Source organism: Pan troglodytes, chromosome 17 (assembly GCF_028858775.2).
Source record: "Pan troglodytes isolate AG18354 chromosome 17, NHGRI_mPanTro3-v2.0_pri, whole genome shotgun sequence".
Classification (NCBI taxonomy): Eukaryota; Metazoa; Chordata; class Mammalia; order Primates; family Hominidae; genus Pan; species Pan troglodytes.
The window spans coordinates 42,964,777-42,991,244 of record NC_072415.2 but is presented as its reverse complement, the minus strand read 5'-3'; the positions used below and the strand labels follow the sequence as shown (position 1 = coordinate 42,991,244).

The following is a 26,468-nucleotide window of genomic DNA, read 5'->3' as shown; positions in this document are numbered from 1 at the left end:
TTGGTGGAAAGCATGTGGGCCATGAGAGAGAGGTGTCCTCATATCATTTTTTAAATGTTTGTCTTATAATGGGCCTCAAAAGAAATATTTAAAAAATTACAGAGAAAATAATAGATATTTGCTGCATGTTTTATGTGTGTCAGGCATTGTTTTAAGTGCACAGACATAACAGCACATCATTTCATTTTCATGATAAGCCTATGAAGAGTGTGCTATTACCTCTATCTTACAGTTGAGAAATCTGATGCTTTGTTTCTTAATTAACTTGAATTAAGGTTCACATAACTCATTAGTGGTAAAGTTGCAATTCCAACCCAGACAGTCTGACACTGAAATAGATGCTCTTAACCATTATATTGTATTGGTCATGTCACCCAAGTTTACATACAATGAATTAAAATCAGAAATCAATGACAAAAATATAGGGCCAAAAGAAATAAAAAGTATATGCACTACTAGAAATATTTCAGAATCACATTTCTTTTATTAATTTGCTTCTGTGCTAAGAAATAACTAAAATACAAATTACCATTTATTTATACATGACCAATAATGACAAACTATACAGCAAAATTTATGACATAGGCCAATATAGTATTTTGACATTACCAATAAATGATTTTGATTTTAAAAAAAATCTAAAAATATTTAACATATTTATTAAGGGCAAAGAAGAAAAAATGAAAATTAACAGCCATGGGAGTGATTAAAAGGGGTATAATTATGTACACAGTGAATTAAATACTACTTTGCATAGGAATTTGTTTTAAGATCTATATCAATTGTATGTATGATTTCTTTATAAAATGGTGAAAACTGGGTCAAAAGAAATAAAACACAAGAATAGATCAATGATCATAGAAGAAATGTAATTTGTCCAAACTCTACCAATAAAACCAAGAATCAGTCAAGATACTTTATGAGTCTCTCTACAAATACCACTTACAGAGCATAAGAAAGCATGGAAATCTTCTAAAATCATTCTATAATGAAACTAAAACCTTGCAACCATAACCAAAAATTAATAGTGCAAGAAACAAGTCCGTTGGTGATCTTGCTTATGAGCATAGATGACCAGATCATAAATATATTAGCTAAATAAATTTTACAGTGTGCTAAAAGATATACTATGCAAAACCAGATTCCTTTGAAGAGGAGACTCTTCAGCTAAGACTAAGAAATGAATGATGAAATCTGATCTAAACGTCAAGTTTAGGGATAGAGAGCATGGAGTACTTAGAGTGTCCATACTCACACCTGTCCGCTCTCTGTCTTTGGGTTTACTTCCACCCCCACCCAAATAACTTAATACTCCAATGGACCTATCAACAAATCTTAGTTAGTTATATTTCCACTACATTCTAGTATAAGGAGAAAAAATCCTTTTATTTATCAGTAGAAAATTATCAGAACTTCCAGAAAAGGAAGGAAACAAAGCAGGAAGGATGTGAAAATTCAAATGCAGTACCCAATGTTCAAAATCTTAGACAAACAGTAAGGTTTTATAGTAAAACAAATATAAAATATTAGTTGTTATTCTTGAAATCTATGAGTAAAGAAAGTATTTGGAAGCATATGGGGAAAATAGAAGATAGTGGAGGCAGAAGGAGCCATTGAGATCTGTAGAATCAGTTGGGAGAGTAACACTAATTAGCAGCCATGCTGAATGTGGGGAACAATTCAATAACAGTCCATCAGTGAGTCACTCAGTTCCATTTGAACACAAACAGTCATAAAGGGATGACACAAAAATAGATGCACAATCAAATGTTCATTCTGGAATTGCACAGGCCTACCATGGAAAGAAGTGCTGGTAGTAAATATTGGCTTCTTTTGCTGGAAATATCAGAACAATATATATAACCTTGTCCGCCTGCCAATGCACTTTGTACATGTTTGAAAACCAGTGACGACATGTTTGCATCTTGAAATGACATGCTTATAAAGTATGCATTTAGGTGTGTGTTTGGAAAGGGGAGCAAATTTGTGTGGGACAGAGAGAATAAACAATTTTATTTTTTAGAAAATTAATCAGATGTAACAGTGGAGAATATAAACCTCAGTTGTTTTTTTAGAGACAGGGTCTCACTCTGTCATCTGGGCTGGAGTGCAGTGGAGCAATCATGGCTCATTGCATCCTTGACCTCCTATACTAAAGTGATCCTCCCATCTCAGCCTCCCAAGTAGCTGGGACTACAGGTGTGAAACACCGCACCTGGCTATTTAAAAAAATTTTGGGTAGAGACCAGGTGCTTGCTTTGTTGTCCAGGTTGGTCTTGAACTCCTGACTCTAAGTGAACTCCTGGCTCCTCCTGCTTTGACTTCCCAAAGTGCTGGGATTACAGGAGTGAGCCATCAGGTGTGGCCCACTATTAACTTTTAGTTGTTCACACAGCCAATGTAATTGTGTTCCTAAATAGCAGGGATTTGAAAATCCAAGTATTTAAAATAAACACTTGTGTATATTTTTTTTCAGAGTAAACGCTCAGCAATTTTTAAAGACCTAGAAGCAACTAAAAGTAAGACAATGATTTTTTATGCAAAAATAAATGGATTGAATGAGGAATTAAAAGCAAAAGAAGAAGAAAAGAAAAGTTTTGATCAGACACTTGAAATATTAAAGTAAGTACTTAAACTTTATCAAAATATGAAGTTTTTAAAAAATATTAATAAATAAGATCAAATTTCCATATTTAAAATGTATTCTTAAAATGGTTCATATTTTTAATTATAACGTAGTATGGAATATATATGTGTTATTTGATAATTTTAGTTTATAAAAGCATAATCATAAACTGCTTTCATTCATTATTGCTTCTCGGGTTTGTTCTTATTTGAATAACTGGAAATGTTTCTCCCTTTCCAAGGAGGAGAACTTTATTCTTTATGACATTAATAATATTCTTCATTACTTTCAGATGTATCAGTATTTATATGCCATGTTTAATAATTTATGGTTTTTCACCCAAATGTTTTTGATTAGTTTTGAGGTAAGAGTTCAGACTCAGATATTCTATGAAACCTCGTGCAATTTATTCAAATTTATCATTTCAAAAGTTTCTTATCAGTCACCTCATGAGTCAGGGATATAATTGTTCAGGGTTAGTAAGTCCTGAGAGAATGATCATGCTCTCAGGCTCATTGGGTATCCATAGACCCTAACCTAAAACTTATTTACTCTTCCTTTACACATTTTGCTTCTCATTTCCTATCTTGTAAAACATTGAGAACTGGACTTGGAGGAGTATTAGAGGAACATGCACTGGCCACATTTAGGGACAACAGTCTGCTTTAAATAAAGAAGGTTACTACAAGCATTAGCAAAATCATAATGCTTGAGGGATAAGGTGTCAAAAAAATTTATGCCCAGCCTGTTGCCATGCATTCTAATGGAGTCAAGTCAATGCCCCCATCAAGCATTTGTTTAGCTATTATCATAGGGTAAAACTTATTTTCAACATGATAATTCAGCTTTATCTGAAAAACACTACTCATATTCACTATAGTATGTGAAAAAGCAGGGAAACATATCATTTACTTTTAAAGATATTTATCCACCTTGTTTAATACCTGTAAGAATATCTTGGGACTCAAAGATATAAATATAAATGTATATAACTTACATTAAAATTATAAAGATCTAATTCAGGAGCTGATGAAAATTTTTTCTTCAGGCTTCCTCCCATTTCAATCCTAACTTCTTCTGAAGCTGGATTATATGGCCTTTCAGACAAGAGTGGTTTCCATGTCCCAGTGAATCAGTTCTCTCTCTAAACTTGACAAAGCCCTGCCTTCCAACAAGAAAAGGAGAAAAAGAATTAGCCAATACTGTGGAATTACTTATACAACTATTAATTAGCAGTGATGGTATATAATGTCAAATAATATTTAAAGCTACCGTTGAATGACTTGCTATTGTGCCAGGTACGTCCTGGACAATGTGTGTACCTTGTCTCATCCAATTCTTATAGCAAGTGGTTAAATTGTATCATTTCCAATGAATGCTGAGAAACAGAGGCTCAGGGAATCTAAGATCACACTCTTAAGTAGTGGTAGAGGTAGCTTCAGCTTAGCTCCAACCTGTTCCAAGTGTGTGCCCTTTCAACTGACCCCCTAAAATGGGATTGCAAAGGAAGATCAGCTGTTTTATGAATAATCTACTGATATTTTCAATAATTTCCCACAACAAGCTACTTATTATTTATTGAGAACTCATAGTGGACATACTGCCAGGCCCCAATAAGGACAAAGAAATGGCAAGTGGGAAAGTGTATCTTCAAGTGTCTGAAGATCTTTGCAGAGAGACAAACCTTATATAAACAAGACAATTAAAATATGGTGTTAAAAATAATGGCAATCAAAGCCATCCTTGACCCTCATTTAATTTTTATAATTGCTTCTTAACTAGAAAGTGGAAAATTAAAATCCAGACCCATAGGACTTCAAAGTCCACTTGTTTTATCACTGTGAGAAAGGAAACATTATTTTATTGCATAGATATACACGTACATAGTGTATATAAATGTCTGTGTAGATATTAATACAATGCTATAATTAATATAATTCAATATCAAAACAGTGTAGAGAACAAAGTACATGTGGTCAAAATATATCAATGTTTTTTTGGGATCAACTATGAACATTTTATCGTTTTGGTCACACTAGCTCCTTCCTGTGTGAATTTCATTGGTTCTCTCTGCTCCAAGATGTCAATATCATTGGCTACTGATCAGACATCACTTAATAATTTGGAATGTTTTTGGTATGAATGATGTAGAGGAAAAACCAGGGCAAGATAGATGAAAGAGGAGAAGAACCTTATTTCCTGTAGAAGAAGAGGCTCACATCCACTAACTGTAAACAAAGTGATATGTTTTCAAATTTGCTGATAACAGCTATAACGAAGAGCAGAAAAAAATGAGTACTTAATGTTGAACTGTTGAATCAGAAAAAGGCAGGACTAGATTTGAATTCTGGTTCTGTCATTTACCAACTAGTTGAGCTTACACAAGCTAATTAATTATCCAAGTTTAGGTTCCTCAACTCTAGGTGGCTATCTCATTATTATTTCATAGAGTGGTTTTTGTTGTATTAAATGGGATATTATTTAAAAGCAGAGATATTAGTTTAGTCCTTCCCAAAATATTAGTCTTGCTGCCTTTATAGCTAACTGTGCAAGTGATTTAATTTTCTGTATCGGTAGACTTGTTAACTAATGTGGATAGAATAAGACTGTGTTGAGCTTTTTCAGATACCTTAATCTGGACACTGAGTTGCTGCTCAACTTTGGCAAGCAAGTTATTGTTACCAGTGTTGTTTTAACCATGTTTTGATATTTTCTACTAGTATTGTTCCTTACATAACTACTGAGTTCACCATAAAAGTTATTTTACCTTTGCATTATGATGTGTTTAATTGCAAATGATAAAATACAGACATGCCCACACATGCATACATACACCTATTCACATACCAGCTTAAACAATAAAAAATCTATCATCTTATATAACAGGAAGCATAAAGCAATAAAAAATGCATCATCTTACATAACACCAGCTTAAACAATAAAAAAGGCGTCATCTTACATAATTGGCAGAGCAAGCTGCAGGGTTGGTTGATTCAACAGCTCAGTACCAGGCACTCATTTTTTTCTCTCTCCACTATGGCTGTTGGCAGCAACCTTGAAAGCATGATGTGTAAGTCACATTTAGTGGGTATGAGCTCTTCTACATGGAATTAAGAGCTTCTCACTCATTTCCTCGAGCTATCTTAATATAGCTTCTCGCCCCTGGACAATGGGTCATATGCTGGTTGGACTAATCAGAATATATCTCTTGGAGGAGGGGTTTTCTTGAAATGCCTAGAGAACAAAAGCATGCTGGATAGGCAACCAAGAGAATACACTGTTCTTCCATAGATTTTCTTCCACCTGGATGATTTAGATGTAGCCCTATGGAAGTAGACCTTGAGAAAAACCAGGGAATTTTTCCAAGGCCTGTCAGTTCAAGGGTCTTCAAGATTTTTCATTTTGGTCCTTTAAAAATGTCTCATAAATGCATTTTGAAAAATAAAATGTAAATTGATTAGTGGCACATGGAATTCTTTCTTCACAGGAACAAATTTATAACTATGAGATTTAAAAGGGAACATGCACAAACTGTGTTTGATCATTATATGCAAGAGAAAAAAGACTGTGAAGAGAGAATCTTTGAGGAAGATCAGAGATTTAGAGTGCTCCTTGCTGTAAGACAAAAAACTCTTCAAGATACCCAAGTGAGTATTATTTTTGCATGTTTCAAAATGAAAGGAATATAGTGATAGTCAAATTAGCAGCTAGTTTGAGACAATTTTTATCCTGAAGTAGCAAGGGTGTTGAGATTTTAAAAATAAATTTGTTAGCATAATAAACCTGGAAGTTTTCATTGTTTCTTCTAAGTAATTATGATATATTCATAGAGCATATTGTACTTTTCAATGCATTTTATGTGTATTCTCATTTATTATCGTACTTTATTTTGAAGTCTATTAATATAAAAATGTAGGCTATATTTATTCCAGAGTCCTTTTAATGAAGGATGTGAGAATGAGAATGGTTATCATTTGTTTCTGAATAAATATACTTTGAATGTTTATTCATTCTGGAATATTTATTCCAGAGTCCTTTTAATGAAGGATGTGAGAATGAGAATGGTTATCATTTGTTTCTGAATAAATATACTTTGAATGTTTACCAACCACTTTTTTGAGGAATGAAAATATGTCACGCTCTTCTCCTGTAGAAAAATTTTGCATAATATTCTAATGGACCTATAAATTTACTTGTTTGAAACAGGGAAATTGTATTAAAAGTTCTTTTAGGCCTGAATTTTTATTAATCAAATTATATTAAGCTATACCTATAAAATGTTTGCATTCAGTTAAATGATTCCTATCCCATTTTAAATTTTGCAATAGTTTTTGTTACATTTAATTGTAATGAATTAGTACCATATTTAAATTACATTTAAAAATATTACTCATTTTTGGAAGATACAATGGGACATCTTTTCTAAGAAGCAAAAAAATTTTCCGTAGTATTTTAAAACTCTTTTCTGTGAAAGTTTTCAAAGTATATGTAGTATCATAATATATGAGCTATTTTTGATCCTCATATTTATATATTCAAATATGATATTTATATATTCAATTATTATATCAATATTTCCATTACTTTCCCTACTTTTTACATATCTAAAGACGTGTGAGAACTTTTTTTTAAAGACTATTTGGAACAAATGTACATTGCATGAACAAGTATGTGGGTGAAAGAACATATCTTCTTAGTTCTATTGGTTTGTCTATAAGAAAATTATTAAGAAGAGAATAATACTTTGTTAATAACAATGCTAAGTAACATTCTTCTATTTTAAATGTGGCCATTACATTTTAGAAAAGGGTTTTCTTGACCTAAAAATATGAAAATAATTGGTGCCATCTAGTGGCAATACATGATGCCTCTTCTTAGAGCAGTTGCTGAAACCGATGGCTGAGTTTCAGATGTGTGAGCTACGAATGGATTGGAGGAAGCTTAGACTCCAATGCACCTCTCAAAACAAGAAGGCTTAAGTTATTTACCGATTTAAGCATTCTTCCCCACCTCACATTTTATTAGAGCAGTAGAATTAGTTATTTGAATTCAACCACATTTTCTAGTCACAGTGGTGCTGAGAACACAGTGGGGTCTCAATAATCATTTATCGACTGGCATTCCAGCACTATAATGGAACAATAATAATTAGTGAAATGGCAAAAGATGGTCAGCAGGAGAGAGATGAATAAAACATCCTCTATAACCAGCCTCTAAATTATTGAGATTTGCATTTCTTTTCATCAAAAAGCCTGTCCCTGCCTTTCTACTCCCAACTGTACCCACCCCCAGCCACTTGGAAGCATTATATGGTCTCATGATTTTTTCTGGGCACTGATCTCTATCTGAACTTGTTTTGGTAATTCATTTATACCTGTTTTTTGTCTGCCTATCTCCTGCCAGAATAATTTCTTCTCTAAGGGGAGGGAATTTTCTTTTATATCCTTTTCTGTATCCTAAAATCTCAGTACTATGTCTGGCCAGAAGTACGCAATAAATATGTGTTGAATGAATAAATAGATAGATAATAGATGCTTTTTGGATAATTTTGCTGTCCACATGCTGCTAGTAGCAAGAAGCAGGAGCATTTCAGAAATACTGTTCAAACTCCACCAGCCTGATACTCCTGATACTTTACCAAACTCATCCTGGGTGCAGAAGCTGAATCAATCTCTCTCTGTCTGTGTGTGTCTCTCTTTCTCTCTCTCTCTCTGTCTGTCTCATTCTCTTTCTTTTCCTGATACTTCCTACTCTAGTGAAAATGGTTAAATCATCTATTGCTTTCTAGCACTTAAGGATTCTGTTAACTATGTCAACAGTGCTTGTCAGATAACCTTAAATTTATATGAAGTTGTCTCTTACCAGTTTCTTGGATAGCTCTTTGTTGTGCATTCACCTTATGTGACCAGAATCATAGAGTCTGAAGATGCAGAGTTTAGAGATTGATGTGCCTTATCATTAATGATGCTATTTATTTATGATTATGATCAGTTATTGAGTGTTAAATGGTGAAAAGACGATGTGATGTCTCATAGAAACCTGATCTCATCCCTGTTTAGGAAGTGGTAAAGGTGTAAATGTGTATGTAATGTAAAGGATCCCTGCAAAGAAAAGAGTCTCATTAAAGGCATCATTATAAATGTAATGTTACTAATCTGAGGTGTCCCTTTTGGGCAAAAGAACTGATCACAATTATGGATCATCTGTAGGGATGGTTTAATAAAATACTTCATAAAAGCCACAAGAGTTAATGGAGAATATGAGAAAACACACAATAGAATTAGAAATACCAACAGCTAATAAAGGTAAGAAAATATACACAAACTTCAAATAACATACAGACAGCATGGTTCTGGAGTTAAATTTGATCTGTCTTCAGTAGGCAATTCCATATCATATATCCGTAAATGGTAGATTTTTTAATAATGTCATGGCATTTTTACTAACTGCCTATAATTTGCAAATGCCATTGCTTAAGATCAAATTTTCAGTGTACCATATTCATCAGAGGACTGTAGCTCTAGCTAGTGATGTTTGTCCTTGCTTTTGGAAAGATCTATACAAAATTGTAGGTTATATATGATATAATTTATTATGAGTTGTCCTTAGGAGACCTGCTGTATCACCTATGTCATTTCCTTTCTCTGTGTGTTCTTTCCATAGATTTGCTGTCCCCTCTGTAATTTAGCTTATGAGAGAAATACAATGAACTACACTGGAAGAACAATTTCCAGATTGAGTTCTAGTAGAGACAATCTCCCATTCCTTGTAGAGTTAATTGCTTTTTATTCTGCTCCATATTTTCTACTCTCAGGAAATACCTCTTCCTCTGGCTATAGCAGTCCCAAATCTGGATATAAAATTATTTTTGACACTTTCATGTGGAAAAGTTTTAGCTTAATACACTGTTTCATTTGACCACCAGGTACTGGAATAGTAAACATTTCAAACAAATTTAATCTCGGAGATATTCTAAAGATTATCACAATTTGTATATTATTCTCCTATTGGTCACTCTTCATTTCTACATTCTCACAACTATTTCATGAGTATTACTGTATTCAAGGCACTCAATGTTGAATGACCGAAACCCTATACTCCATTTTCAAGACACATCAGCAGGAAGATGGAAGATTTGAAAAACAGACTTGAATATAGCGGTCACACTCAAATTATAAATATCATGACCACATCCAAATTACAAACAGTAAATTGTGGCCTTATCCACTGTTCTAAAAAAATTAGAGATTACTTTCAGTAAAAAACATGACATATTCTGTGGTCTAAATTGTGGGAAATGAATATGTGATAAATCTGGAAACATTTAGGGGAGCTGACCAATGGATTTCCTGGGCAAGAGTTATTTGCCTTAATGACAACCTTCCTGTCGCAAAGACTATTTTACTGTAACATGAATTTTTTTTAAGTTAGGAACATGTTTTACATAATTAATATTTCTTTTAAAAGTACTTTTGATAGGATTGAGCATCAATTAATCACACACAATTATATAAATTAGGCTTATCGTATTGCTTTTTAAAAGTAACTTGTTAAAATCTATCTCTGTTTGAGGAATGAACATTTTAATTTGAAGATGGTGGCAAGAGTGCTAATTTTGTATCAGAGATTACCTCATGTTTTTGCGCAGATCCGGTGCGTCAATGATCACAAGTACTTAACAGGAGAGGGTAGCACTAGAATATAGAGGAAGGATGGGGCGTGGATATGGGTGATTCCTAAATATAAATTTAATAGATTTTGAGTGTTTCCTTAGAGCATTATCCATTAAACAAGGAAGAAGCTTCTCTTATTTGTAAATCTCTCTCTAGCATCATGTCACTCCTGTGAATATGTGGCAGAATTACTGCTAATACTATATTAAAGTAATATCTATCTGAAATTTGAATAGATTTTTTATTTTCTGCATTGACAATCAACTACCATTTTTAGCTTTTATTTTTTTAACTACCTAGAAGCATCTATTGCAATTATTTGGCTATAGTTCAATTTTTCTAAAAATTAGTATTTTTCTTATATAGTTGTGCTAATACCCAATGAACATACTTTAGATATTATGATTTTCTCAGGGAACATTCATTTTCCAGTGGGAATGGAAAATGAATGTTCCCTGAGAAAATCATATTATCACTTTTGCAATGCCTTACCCCACTGTGGAGTAACAGCAAAAATATGTAGATTTTTCTCTTGATCAACTAAAATAATTATGTTTTCAAATATCAAATTGCATTTTTAAATATACGTTAATTGGCTATGGTTTATTAAATTTTTAGTACATTACTAGATTTAATTTACAAACATTTAATTTAGAATATCTATTGGTCTATAATTCTATTTTGTACTTTTTTAAAGATATTGGAACAGAGATTTACTACAGTTTTTAAAATGAAATAGGAAGGTTTATTTAGTTCTTTTTCTATGTTAAATTGCATGGGGCATTTCAGTTCCTTAAAGGTTTGATACATTCTCTCATGATACTATCAAGATATGTGAAGGGTCTGAGATTTTACCCTGGCAAGTTAACTGGTTAGCCTGCCATAGTTTCACAGATGCTAGCAGAAGACATGAAACTCCAGCCTGAGAGACAAAGGACTTTATTACTACACAACAGGCAGCATGAACTGTTTCCTTTGGCTCCAAGACTCAAAGGGTGATATGAAAGTGGTCCATGTGGATGCTACATATATCAGAGGTTTTTATCACAGCTGACAAATCCTTAATGTAGGAATCTCCCAATTTTATCAGGGGGCTTCTAGCAAACTTACCCAACTTTTACCTTGGAGGAAGACATTACCTTTGCTATACAAACATCATTGAAAAGAGAGTTCTAGATAGAAGCTGTTACAAGAAGTGTATGGTGAATTCATGGTGAATTGCTCCTAACAGATATTACTGGAGCTTGGCTCTTTTCTGAAGAAAAAATTTAACAATATATTCTTTTTTTTCCATTTTGTGTGATCAATGTTTGCTAATTCCTTTTGAGTCAATGTTGAAAAGCTATATTTTTCTAGAAAAAAATTATTTTAACAAGATTTATGATTAATTATCATTAAGGTATATGAAATACAATTTTTTACTTCTTCTGCTTATGTAGTCATACTTCTTTTCTTGTGCATTAGCCTTTTCTTTTTTTTACTTGATTAGCCTTGATAAATTTTTATATTTTGTTTTTCCACATACTCTGAATTCTTATTTATAAATATTCTTTTTTGTTTTTTAATTGATTAATTTTAGCTTTTTTCTTTATTATTTCCTTTGATTGACTTTCATAAGTTATTCTTTCTTTAAAGCAACTTGAGTTGTCTACTTTGGTTCATTATTTCTCATTTAGTAATTAAAAACAAATTTTTCAAATGATCAAGTATTCTCTGAATGCAATTTAGGCAATTTAAGTATATAGTGATCGCATTTAATGTTTTTAGTTGCACATTGACCCAGTTACAATTTAGGGAATGTAGCTGCCTTGAGGCCTTTTTGGGGGGTGGGGGATGCAATTAATAAATAAATAGCTGACATAAATCATTATTTTAAAAACTTTTTTTATCTCCCCAGGTTGAAAGTGGAGGGTGTCAGCTGTTGTTTAAATTTATGTTAAACAGTCTCTTTAATTTGCATGGCTGGGGGCCAGGTACTGTGAGGCATGCCTGCAATCCCAACATTTAGAAGGCCAAAGTGGGCAGATCACTTGAGCCCAGGAGTTGGAGACCAGCCTGGCAACATAGTGAAACCCTGTCACTACAAAAAGTACAAAAATTACCTGGGTGTGGTGGCATGGGCCTATAGTCCCAGCTATTTGGGAAGCTGAGGTGGGAGGATCACCTGAGCCCGGGAGGTTGAGGCTGCAGTGAGCTGTGATTGTGCCACTGCATTTCAGCCTGAGTGACAGAGTGAACATGTATCTCAAATAAATAAGTAATTGGTATGAGGTCTCCAACTTTTGCTCCATAGAAAATTTCTGAGCAAATAAGTCAATGAAATAATTAATCTGTTAACTAAAATTCCACATATTCAAAGTTCTTATATTTCAGTCTACTTGATCTGTCATAGACTATTCATGGTGTATTGAATTTCCTACTTGTTTCATTTCTGTGGGCTTTGCTTTATATATTTGCAGGTCTTAATATTCAGTGAATATAATAGGCTATAATTATTAAATGATCTTTTGGATTGTAATTTTTTATAAAATGGCAGCTTTCTTTTGTAATATTTTAAAGTTAATACTATTAACTCCTGCTTTTCTGTGTATTACAGTACTTTAATTTTGCATTCTATTATTGACTCTTCTGACTTATTTTTTAGATGTGCCTTCTGTAAGCTTTATATAATAATATTTAGAGTGATTTTGCTTTTTCAACCCATTCTTATTTAGTGATTCATTTGTATGATAGTTTTATTGGTTCTTGCTTCTGTCATTTTAATAGTTTCTGTGATAGCTTTCTGCTTTTGTCATTATTGTTATTTTTTGGTATGTATACTATTGTCATTTAATTTTATTGCTGTTAATAGAAAATGGAGACATTCCACTTTTAGTTATATTTTTGCTTAAAATAATTAAAGGTATCCTTAAATCTATTTTGTATTAATTGTCAAAGTCATAAATCAAAACTTTTACCTTACTCCAACAATATGAACAATTTGGCCCCTTTTCTTCTGTTATCCTTTCTCCCTCCTTGCTTCCTGGTCATAATTAATTGTGCTAAGAATTATGGCTTTCTTATCATTAACATGCTGTTATTATTTTTACCATGTAAATTTCCACTTTCAGAAAGTGTTTAGTCTTTTGCATTTAATTTTGTAACCATATCTTCAATAATTATTTTTATAATATTCTACATAGTAAATGGATTTTCATATTTGTTAAGAATTCTTTTAACTATAACCTCTCCCACTTCAGTGATTTTAATATCAATACATCTCTTAGTTGATCAAGCCACACATTTTGGGATTTCTTTCCAGTAGGCAATTGAGTTTATACATTTTCCAAGTTGTCTTTACTCATGAACAGCAAATGGTGGTATATAAATTTTTTAATGTCACAATCTCAATCCTTAACTGTAAAAGAAAATAATTACAAGATGTGCCTTCGAGACTTCTAGTGAGAATTAAACATGTAAACATGAGCACTTAAAACAGTTTTTGGTACAAAATAAGTGGACATCACATTAACAGTTTTATTGTTGTCATTACTATTTCTTTTCAAAAACTCTACAGATTTTGCTCATTCATTTATTGGTATTTTGTTTGGTTGAGAGAAACCCTGAAGGTATTTTTTTATTGCCTTTAAAGATAACCTTTCATTCCTATTTTTGTTCATTTACAATATCAAAAAGTTGCCTTTGTATATTTTAAATTAATAATTTTTCATTTTGCTCAAATAAATATGAAATATTTAATCTTGAACTCAGGGTTTTTTAGTTCGAGTTTGGGAAACTTTTGTTCTATTTTTGTCTTTCACTATTATTTACATTGCATTTGCTTTGACTTTTAAAATTTGATACCACTATTCCTGGACTATATTTTGTTTTCTGTTTTCTATATAATTAAAAATCTTTTGTTTTCCTTTGTCATGCTCAGGGAGATCTGTATTTGTGTCCTTCACATTAGTGTCAACTCTGAAGCCACTGGGATTTTGAGGTTATTTGTTCAAGAAGTTAGCTTCCCCTAACTCTTACATAGACCTCATTGAAAATCCACGTTGGATAGAGTCTTAAAAGAGCTATCATAGTTAGTCTTATAGACATTTGAGAGAAGAACATTCCAGAGACAAACTATTCAGTTGGCAGCATGCCTATACGTTCAAGAAACAGTAAGGCCACCAACTAATGTAGGGCAGAGGGAGCAATGAGGAGGATGATAGGTGAGGCTAGAGAGATAATGTGAACCCTTTTAAGGAATTTAACATTTACTTAGAATGAAATGGGGAAATATTTCAGGTTTTGAGCAGAGGAGTGGTAAGTCCTGACTTATGTTTGAAAAGATTGACTGAGGCTACTGGGTTAAGAATCACTGAGACTGCTGGTTCAGAGAACGAGAGTGGAAATAATAACGTCTTTATTTCCTACTTGTAAAGTTAATAATAACAGTAATAATAATAAGATAATGAAGTCAATATATTACTAAAATAATCAATGACTATGTAAATTATCTTGGCTTGTGAACGAGTTACTAGGCATATCAATAAAGCAGAGACAAGAAAGGCAAATGCGGTTATAATTTACTACATAAGTTAAGATAAAGATAATGCCTAATAAAAAAGAAAAATTATGTGACAGGAAAGCAAACTTAAAAACAAAGTTAAAAGGCAGATGACTCATTGGAAAAAGAAAAATAGTTGCAAAATATGTGGCACCTAATATCTTTAATTTATTGAGTGTCTATAAATGAAAAAGCAATACAAAATATTCCGGAAACTATGAAAATTCAGTTCATAGGAGCAAATATGTATATTAAATTGATAAATATTTCTGATAATCTCAGGACTTGAATTAATACAACAATGATATACCTTAATATAGGAAAAGAGGAAATTATGCTAATATCCAGAGTTACAATAGCCGCATCGGAAATGTGAATTTGTCCATTCCTTCCAGATGGAAATTTTGCAATGTTTTCAAAACCTCCTAAAAGAATATATGCTATGATCTACTACTATTCAACATTAAAAATATGTCCTATAAAAATGATTAGGAAACTATACAAAAATGGTTATTTAGGAATTTCCATCTAAGTGTGCTTTTATATTAGTAATGTGATACACAATAAGAGATAAGGCTGAGAATACAGGTAAAGAATATATTGTGAGGACTCAGTGAAAAGTTTGCACTTAATTTGCAGGGGGAGACATGAAAACTTTTTATGGAGTGTAATGTGCTCAGAGATGAACTGTATAGCAAGATCAATTAGAGAGCATCATACAGGATGAACTGAAATGAAATGTAGGCACTAGTTGCAGATAAAAGTCACAAAAAAGTGATTTGGTCGTCAGAGAAGTGATGAGGCACTGATGGAATAGGAATGCGGATGTAGACCCCACAGAGCCCAATGCCGAATCGTGTGTCATGTGAAGAAAACATTAGAAGGTAAGAGGTGGTGCCATCCTGGTTGACTGGTAACAGCTTTGCTGGCATTTTCAGTACAAAGAACTTTTGACGACTGAATTTTCTTAAAAGATGACCTGTTTTTAACATAGTAGATCCTTTTTTTTTTTTTTTTTTTTTTTTTTTTTTTTTTTTTAAGATGGAGTCTTGCTCTGTTGCCAGGCTGGAGTGCAGTGGCGCGATCTCGGCTCACTGCAACCCCCGCCCCACCGGGCTCAAGCGGTTCTTCTGCCTCAGCGTCCCGAGTACCTGGGATTACAGGTGCGCACCACCACGCCCAGCTAATTTTTGTATTTTTAGTAGAGACGGGGTTTCACCATGTTGACCAGGATGGTCTCGATCTCTTGACCTCTTGATTGCCTGCCTCGGCCTCCCAAAGTGCTGGGATTACAGGCGTGAACCACCGCGCCCGGCCAGTAGAGACTATTTAAGTGGAAATATGTACCCAGTAATTCACCATGCAGAGGTAGAGTTTGGGATAAGGAGTAAGAATGGAGTATAAGATCTGGGAGTCAGCCACTGCGTTGATAGTTGAAACCAGGGGAACACATAAAAACCTTGAAATAAAGTAGAAAATATTTGAAGACAGAATCTGGATATGTTACTCAATACATTATTGTTTCTCAGCTCTTTTCTATTCAGTTTGGTAAACCGGTTGGGGGCTCTGCAACGTTTCTCCTTTGTCACCGGGCTCTAAGTTAGGCCTTGCCAATAGGGGGCACTAGAGGGAGACTGGAAAATTTAAGGAGAAAAAAGAAACTTGTTCCTTACTGCTTGCTTCCTTTAGCTTCCTGTCTGTTTGTGGCTCTTCTCAGCGTCTTCCTAGGGAGCAGCAGTTCCTTCCCACAGCTTCACCTTAATACAACCCACGGCTTTTGCAACGCTTGCAGAACTGATTTTTTCACATCGCACATCAAAGACATCAGAGCCAGCCAACTGAAGCCCCGCCTCTGAAGTCTGTGCTCCAGGCTGGCAGAGCCTGTTCTTTTAACCCAGAGACATTCCCATCAGTCCAGAGGTTTGAGTTTCAGCTCCACAGGGGCTCAAAAGTGCCAAACATTGCCAAAGTGTTGAGTTATATATTCTTAACTTTGCCATTAGGGAGAGCATCACTGATAAAAAGAGTGGCATCAGTCCATTGGTGAAGGCAGAAGATCAAATGTAAAGATGAAAGGGGCAAGTACATGGAAAGGGGAAGCTTTGAAATACTGTTTCAAGGGCTGTAGTAATCAAGGAATTTAAATGTTTTAATGTATTTGTTTGCAACTTTTAAATACCGGAAATAAATATTTTTCAGCAAAAGGGAAAGAGACAGGATTGAGGGAGAGATTGTATTATATGTTGTGTGATGCAGGATTTGCTTAAATATTTGGTTTGCGTTTCACTTGGTGAATGCTTTGAAGTACAGAATAATACCTCACTCCTGTGAGCCTTCCAGGGTCTGTCACAATGTCTAGGACACAATAAATTATCAACATTTGCTGAATGGAAGTCTAAATGAAGTGATGCAACTCCTTAAATAAGTGAAAAAGTAAAATTTATATTTCAGTTTACTTTGGAAAAGATAAACTATATTGATTTTTGTTCATTCATTCATCGATGTATTTGTTCATTTTGAAGTCATGTGTTGTCAGAATCTGTGTGAGATTCTGAGCGTATTACAAAGGCAACACCTGCTTTTAATTAGCCCCCCTAAGCAAAGGTGAAAAAAACAGGCACAAGCCAATTAAAATAAGGTGTAACAAGTACTTATCTTGAATTAAGCACAGAGTTCTCTAGAACCTGGAAGAGGGGCTTGCAGGAAATCTGAAAAAAACTTGCGAAGATGAGTATTTCAGAACTAAATCTTGGAAAGTGGGAACAAGACAGCCAAGAAAAGAATACTTCAAGTAGTGAAAACATTAGGAGGAAAGGCATACAAGTGTCGAAAATCAGCATGCATTTAGGGAACTGCAGTTGGTTTATAGCGTTTGTAGATCAGATGCAGGGAGAAAGGTCCTACATATAGGTAAGAACCATGTCATGAAGGCTCTGAATGTCATACTAAGGAGTTTGTGTGCTAGGTTATGAATAATTGACCAGAAGGGTAACAAAGCTACACTTCCAGCTGAAAAACATCGCACTAAACTTCGCAGATGTTTCCGCTGGACTGCTGTTTCGCATTAGTGTCGCACTAACAGGCTATTGGTAGACTGAAACATTAATCTTGTCAGCACTTAGAGTTGTTGGGAATGGCCTAAGGATGGCTCGAGATTAGGCTTAGAAGCCTCTCCCATCAAAGAACCTTGTCCCATTACCCCAGTGCAATGAAGTGAAAATTTCTTTTTCTATGCATTCCATGACATAAACATGGTTCACTGTCATTGATTACATGTAATAAGTTGGAGACAGAAAAACGATATTTGATGAAGCTATACCAATGAAGAATTTAGAAGTGAAATTATGAAGTTCTAGTGAGATGAAACAGTGAATTCCAGATTTTTTTGAGTTAATGTAGACAGAACTTGTTGAGTCTTTGGGTGCTGATGGTGAGAGGAATTGTCCAAATATATATCAGCTTTCTGACTTTGACAACAGGAGAGTTGTGGTGTCGGTATCCAAAACCAGAAACTATAAATTGAGGAATAGATTTGGAACTGGATTCAATCAAATGTAAAGTATCTTTGGAGGAGCTGAGTACAGTGCCCACTTGAAATCTGTTAACTGAATCTGAAATTCAGTTAACAGAATACGGTTGCAGAAATTATAAGCATATGCATTGCATCAGAGGCTTCAGGAAATCTTTAATAATACAGGAACCTTGGAGAAGAAATATCAAGACACAGCCCTGGTTGGGTGATTATGAGATGGAAAAGGGAGTAAGAATAGCGGCAACAAAAGACTCAGAGGTTGTAATTAAAAAACGAAGTATAGGAGTTTGAAACTTCAGAGGTGGCATCATTCCAGATGACAACAAGTTAGAATGGTGTCCATGGGTATGAATGGTTAATGGAATGTGTAATTGAAGTTAACTTGATTTGAGTAATCCCATAAATTCTAAGATTAAAATGTTGGATAAGTCATCACAATAGATACTGAAGTAAAAGAGTATGATAGGTGGAACAAGAGATAGACAGGAAGAGAAGACTGAGTACCATGGGCCAAAGCCTTTGCTTTAGTGTGGAAAATGACCAGGAGACCATTGAGTGGCAGGGCAATAGGTGAGAGAAGGCTGAGTATTTTATTATTTAATCAATATAAATTCAAAACAGGAGTATTTTCACATAAGCATGGAGGAATAATGGTTTGGAAGCAATAATGGACAACTAGGTATACACTAACTGCAATTAAACCTTCTAGTATATGGGTCCCTAATAAAGTAGCAGTCTGTAATTCAGACCCAGGTTTAATTAATACAAACAGTTGTATCTAGTATTCTGAAATAAGGATAAAATATAGCTAAGCTTATTTACCGAGAAATGGCACCTCCAAAGTTCACATTGGAAGGGTTTAGACTGGGGTAATTGTTAGTTCAATTAATGAATATATATTGAGTTCCTGCTACATTAAATACACTATTCTAGATACTGAGGATTGTTGCAGTAAAGCACATCCCTTAACTCTGAGAAGCATATTAGCCTTACAGAGGAGACAGAATAATAAACATCATTTTAATATGCTTTGTTAACCACAGACAGAAACAAGAAAGAGGGACAGTGTTAAAATGCAACTTCTAAACATTGCCACCGTTTCTTTTATCAGAAAAGTTTTCAAGGAGAGAAAGCGAGTTACTGGGACTACCAAGACTTGATAGGTATTGCCTCACCTATACCATTACTAAAGGCATCGACAAAATATTAAGTTATTATAAGTATATATTTATATATCAGTGTCTATCATCAAGAATTTTTACAAATCGCATAAAATGGGCTAAGCATTGTTAAACATAGCATAAGATATTTTTAAATCTTGGTTGTTCATATAATTAAAAAGACCTCCAGTTGTCCTGTCCACCTTCCTTTAAATAGTATGAATTTTACTTGAGAGTTCTTACCTTCAAGAAGGTCACCTTGTCCTGCTTTCAGAAAAAATGAATTTAATGTTGCATAAATGAGATAGCTACAGGATTATAATGTTCATAAGCATAGATCTTAGCCTAAAGTGTTCCACCAGAGCCAGGAAATTGTTTTTAGTTACTATACGTTTCTAGTTCATTTCTATTTGTTTAAGCCTTTTAGGAGAGGTACAGATAGGGAGATAGAGAGAGAGAGAGAGACAGAGAGAGGCAAGCTAGCTCTTACTTTGTCTTTAGTGAGTTATCAGTGGTTTTCCATAGAAGTAACAGCACCAAGTGTTCCCTGTTAAAGTTAGGATTTTTGAATGTGGCCCTGATGCTCTGACAAATATCACAAATATGACTTGCACAGTGTCCTGTGGGGAGTATTGTTAACATTACCCAGGTAGCCCTCCCACTGTCTGATTTATTTGCTTATAGAGAACATGTATACCTGACTTCCTGAGGGAGCTGCATATCTCAAATTTGGGTGTCATGATAATAATAACAGTTTGAGAGAAAATGAAATAGGCTATAAAGAGAAAGGAAATGGAATATATAAACTATTGTACAGTGTCATGTTCATTTTCAGTACTATATAAAATAATGAAAATGTTTTTCAATAACCTTTGTTGATTTTTATAATGTGAAACACACTTTATGGAAAAAGACAATGAATGTACAAAGCAAAAAAATTAGTAGAAATAGTTTTAGCTTTTGATTCAAATCTTTGCATTATTTCCCATAAGTTTAGAGTTGAATTCTGAAATAGAACAACTTTAAGATAAAGGATCCTTCTTTTCCCAGCTTTGGCAATTCTAAGTTGATCTTTCAGGGTTCGAATATAAGTTTTTTTTTTTTTGATAAAGCAATCCAGTGTGGTAGGCCACAAAGGTTTCATTTTTTTAATTTTACAGTTGCAGTTGGAAAGCTTAAACTTAGAGATATTAAACAAGACTTTCTCATAATCACTCAGCTTTTAAGTTTCACACCTGGAATTATAATGGGTCCCCCTTCTACTAACCCCCATTACCCCACTACACACAAATATCCTGAAAGCCCTCAGTAAACAATAAAGCAGTAGGATATTATTACCACTCCCTACAAGTGCCCAGATGCCCTTGCGTTTGTCATTGTTCTTTGGGTACTAAGATCAAGTGGCTGGATGCGGTGGCTCGCACCTGCAATCTCATCACCTGGAGAGGCTAAGGCATGAGGATTGCTTGAGTCTAGGAGTTTGAGACCAGCCGAAGCAACATAGTGAACCCTCAGCATTATTGAAATTTTTAAAAATTAGCCAAGAATAGTGGCACACACCTGTAATCTCAGCTACTCAGGCGGTTGAGGCAGGAGAATCGCTTGAGCCCAGGAGGTCAACACTGCAGACAGCTATGATAGCACCACTGCGCTCCAACCTGGGTAACAGAGTGACACCCTGTCTCAAAAAAATTAAAATGAAATGAAAAAATTAAGATAAATCAAGGGGAGTTAAGGCCCAATAAAGGCCCAAAACTTTGTGATCAAGTGACTTCTGAAGTTAAAAGGTAGACAGAATGCAAGCAATATATCAAGTCCTTCTCAAAATGTTCATTAGTAAATCAGGCTTACCTTTACAAGGGGCACTTTACTCAGGCACATAGAACAACAACAAAAAACTCCCAATTTCAGCAGGTTCCTCTCACAACACCATAACCATTACCTGTATGATGGGAGACAGGCAGGTGATGTATGTTGGGCAGGAAATATTATCAGAAGTTATGAGGTAATAAAATGTAGTACCATAATTTGCACCCCTAGTTTAAAGATATTCGTATGCTCAGTTTTTGACGTCTTGGCATGTGGTAGGCCCTGTACCCATAACATCCAGAAGTTAAAAAAACTGCACAGCCAGAGAGCACAGTCCCCACCAGACTGCCCTCACTTCAGACACCAGTTGGCTTCAAATTTAGGGGTCCCACAAGTACCCTCAGGTTCAATAATTTGCTAGAAAGCTCACAAAATTCAGAAAAGTGCTGTCTATAATTAGTTTTATCATAGTAACAGAATATAAATTAAAATTAGCCAAGGGGAAACATATAGCATCGAGTCCAGGAAGGGTCTAAATACGGAGCTTCCGTTCATCCTTTGCTCCCTGGAGTCAAGGATGGTGTTACCTCCTCTCTGCCACAAAGTGTGACAATACATACAGAGGATTGCCAACCAGGGAAGCCTTTGGTATTCAGAGTTTTTATTGGAGCTCAATCACATATTGCCCCTGTGGCTGACCTTCATTCTCCAGCCCCTCCTGGAGGTCAGGATAATCGTCAGTTTTTCCAGAGGTTGGAACTGATGCTGTTGTAATTGCGTCAGTTACTGATAAAAGTAATTGCCGAAATAACTTTTGCACCAACCTAATATGTGCCCCAAAGTCCCCATTATAAGTTCCATTATTTGACTGTCTAGCAGCAAAGCCCCCAGACAAGTAAAGACATTCCAGAGGCCCAGAGGTCATCCCAACAGGTGAGGGCAAAGGCCAGACTGCTCTTTAGGTAATTCAACTCTACACAAATAATTACTCAAGAAACCAGACATTACTTAACAGCTTGAAACATGAGTCCTTACCCACATCCAGCCTCAAAGGATGCAGATAAATATGTAGAATTCCATAGATCATACATTTCCAGTAGAAGAAAGGAAAAAAGTAAAACATCAGTGTAGTATAAGTTATTACCATAGGACTCTGTCTAATAAATATAGAAATATAGTCTTGTGTCCTAAGAAGTTATTTAATCTGTGATCAATCATAATAGTAGATACCTGACTTTTAGGAGATAAACTATTCAAGATACTGTTCAATAGTCTGTGGAAGGGGAAGGTATGTGAGGATGACTTGAGAAAAAAATATCCATGCATCTGAATGGTAAGATTGATGGAGACATATTTACCTGTACTACAAAACACAGGAGGAAAAGCAGGCTTGGCAAGAAAAGAGCTGTAGAATGAAGTTATGTGTGTGTTGAGCTTAATGTTCGTAGGTTGTTTTTGAAATGAGGCCTAATGGACAGGTGCATATAAAAGGCTGATTCTTTCTCTCAGGTAACCAGGGTAACTTTTGTATCACTACTGGTCCTTTCTCGTATCAAATTTTCTCAGTGTGGCATTACAGCTTTTTAACTTAAGGCCATGAAACCCTAGAGGTTGGTTTCAGAGATCCGAAGATTTAGGCAAAAGATCAGGTAGACAAGCAGTAGTAGATCATATAGATTCATGTGTGAATTATCTGGAGTTATATATTTTACTAAACTTTTCTTTAGTATAGATAGTTAAAATTGTATTTTTCTTTTTTAATTTTCTTTCTTTTTTCTTTTTTTTTCTTCTCTCTCTCTCTCTCTTTTTTTTTTTAAGAGACAGTGCCTTGCTCTATCATTCAGGCTGGAGTACAGTGGTGCTATCATAGCTCACTGCAGCCTCAAACTCCAGGGTGATCCTTCTGCCTCAGCCTCACAAATAGTAGTTGGGACTTACAGGTGCATACCACTGCACCTGGCTATTTTCTCTCTGTCTCTCTCTCTCTCTCTCTCTCTCTCCCTCTCCCTCTCTCTCTCTCTCTCTTTTTTTTTTTTTTTTTTTTTTTGTAGAAACGGAGTCTCATTGTATTGCCTAGGCTGGTCTCACCCTCCTGGGCTCAAGCAATTCTTCCACCTCAGTCTCTCAAAGTGCTGGGATTACAGGCATGAGCCACCATGCCAAGCCTGAAATTGTGTTTTTCATTTGCATGTAGCCAAATATCACAGAAAAAGTTAACCAGAGAAATGAGTCAAGAAGATCATCATCATATCAACTGTTGTATGAAATTGACTAGATAAATATGTAAAGATTTCATCATAGAAAGCAAAAAGACATAAAAAAAAGTGATGGGAAGAAAGTACGAAAGTTCAACAGGTCAAATGCAAAATAGAAATACAAAGTTTTATTGGATGGGGGAAAAAGCGAGTGTGGTGTGTGTTCAGAAATTAGAGTTGGTGAATGTGAAGTCACTAGTATTCAGGAGTTAATTGAAGTTAAGGGTAAGCATTGACTTGCTCAAGAGATTGTACGGAGGGATAAATATGTGTATATATTACTGGTGCTCAGGCACCACATGTCAGTACTTAACCACTTGAGCTCTCTAGTTGAATAGCTCTCAGTTCTAATCCTGACTCCAGGATTACCTATTTCATTATCTTGGTCAAATTACATAACTACTCTAAGTGGCAATTTTCTACCAAGCATATAGTTATAAAGATTATCTGAGATATTTATAAAGTATTTATTTAATTGCCTGGAAGATAGTAAGCTAGTAAGTACACAATAAACGTTAGCTCCTATATACAGAGGTTAATACATATTTACTTAGTGCTATAGTTTGAATGTTTGTCTCCTCCAAAACTCATGTTGAAATTTAATTGCCATTGTAACAGTATTAAGAGGTGAGACCTCGGAGGGTGTTCAGGCCATGAGTGCTCTGCCTTCATGGGTGGGATTAATACCATTATAAAAGGAACATATTTGGCCCCCTTTTGCCTCTGCCTGTCTGCCTTCCTCCATGTGATGATGCAGACACACAAGTGTTATCCCAGATACTTGGGAGGACTTGATCTTGTACTTCTCAGTGTCCAGAACCATGAGAAAATAAATTTCTGTTGATTATATATTACCCAGTCTTAGGTATTATGTCATAGAAGCACAAAACAGACTGAGACATGCAGTATGCAAATGAACGAATATACTCCGCTCTGTAAATCAAGAAAAGGTAGTATAACCACTTAAATATAGTTTCCTGTAACAGTTTTTCAATAAACTATGGGTATTTGATATATTTGGTAGTGACATTAACATTTTCAAAAAATATATTGATATAAATTAAAAGCTACTTCCTTGAACTGATCCAGAATTCTATGTGAGATAAGACATTATAGAAATCACCTATAAAAATATAAAAAATGTTGCAATGTTTTGTACAATGTGGAGTTAGGAAAGTTAAATATATTTCAACCTAAAGACTTTCAAATGAAGCATTCCACAGTAAAATGTCTACTATGTGAATTCCTCTCCATATAAACATGGGTATGCACGACTCAGTTATTTGAACTATATTTAACAAAGTCATTAATTGGATAATTTTAGTTCTTTTCCTCTGCCACATCCTTGCCCAGTGGCTGTCCCCTCAAAGGCTTCCTCAGACTTCTTTATTAGATTTGTCTTTTTTTTTTTTTTTTTTTTTTTTTTTTTTTTTTTTTTTTGTGAGACGGAGTCTCGCTCTGTCGCCCAGGCTGCAGTGCAGTGGCGCGATCTCGGCTCACTGCAAGCTTCACCTCCCGGGTTCACGCCATTCTCCTGCCTCAGCCCCCCAAGTAGCTGTGACTACAGGCGCCTGCCACCACGCCCGGCTAATTTTTTTGTATTTTGTTTAGTAGAGACGGGGTTTCACCGTGTTAGCCAAGATGGTCTCAATCTCCTGACCTCGTGATCCGCCCGCCTCGGCCTCCCAAAGTGCTGGGATTATAGGTGTGAGCCACCGCGCCCAGCCTAGATTTGTCATTTTATTCTCTGCTTCCACTGAGTCTTAGAGAGAATTTTTTTTTTCTTTTTCTTTTTCTTTTTTTGAGACAGAGTTTTGCTCTTGTCACCCAGGCTGGAGTGCAGTGGCACGATCTCGGCTCACTGCAATCTCCGCCTCCCGGGTTCAAGAGATTCTCCTGCCTCAGCCTCCCAAGTAGCTGGGATTACAGGCGCCCACTACCATGCCCGGCTAATTTTTGTATTTTTAGTAGAGACGGGGTTTCGCCATGTTGGCCAGGCTGATCTCAAACTCCTGACCTCAGGTGATCTGCCCACCTCGGCCTCCCAAAGTGCAAGGATTACAGGCGTGAGCCACCGCGCTGGGCCCATAGAGAGGATTTTACTCTTCACTGTTTATTACAACTTTCTGTTGGAAAGCCTGCCTCTGTTGTAGATTGTAATAATTGTGCAGGCAGGGACAGTGTTTTTTTCTTTTTCTCCGATGCCTATCAGAGTGCTTTGATATAAAATGGAATTATTAATGTCCACATCATGTATTTTTTACATTGACCATGTCTCTATTAAGTGTAAACGTGTTAGTATACCCTTTAAGTGCTGAGAAAATTCAGTTTAGTGTCTTACCCACAGACAAACTGAAGTCCTTTGTTCAGCTGCTTAATTGATCTATATCTAACGTTTTATGTTATCTAGCTGCTGCATGTATTTTTCTGTATTTTTATTGAATTCATACTATATTAAACTCTGCTATAGGAAATTGCAACCAAGTTGAGGGAGACTTACATGTTAATATAACAGTTGTAGGTGACATAAGTACAATGGCCAACTGTACATAAGTACAAATGGTCCATGAAGGAAGCGACTGTTTTCGTGTCACCACAGTACCTACTGTATATTATTTATTTATTTAAATTCAATTTAAACAAGGTTATGAAAGCTACAGTTATGGCTAAATATAGTTTAAAACATTTATTCATTATCAGTTTCTATCATATAACAGAACATGTGCAACTTTACCATATTTTTAATGTATTACTAATTTCTCAGTTGCCTTTGGAAATTAAGATAATCATGTTTATTACTTAAATTGATGGAGTTGATAATATATCACCACTCAAAATAATTTTTACTTAAATATAGATATTTATCTCACTAT

At 34.9% G+C, this 26,468-nt stretch overlaps 1 protein-coding gene across 9 annotated transcripts in view; it reads left to right on the top strand.

Annotated features, from left to right (window-relative positions):
* CCDC178 (coiled-coil domain containing 178) overlaps positions 1-26,468 on the top strand; it is a 503,110-nt gene that overhangs the window by 219,141 nt on the left and 257,501 nt on the right. For 7 of the 9 annotated variants that reach the window (XM_001160604.7, XM_024351001.3, XM_063795580.1 and 4 more), the window contains 2 exons: positions 2,477-2,622; positions 6,114-6,273. In XM_001160604.7, the coding sequence (XP_001160604.4) occupies positions 2,477-2,622; positions 6,114-6,273 (306 nt within the window). Of the gene's footprint in view, positions 1-2,476; positions 2,623-6,113; positions 6,274-15,478; positions 15,724-26,468 lie in introns of those variants that run through there. The other 2 variants (XM_063795578.1, XM_063795579.1) reach the window with 1 other exon arrangement.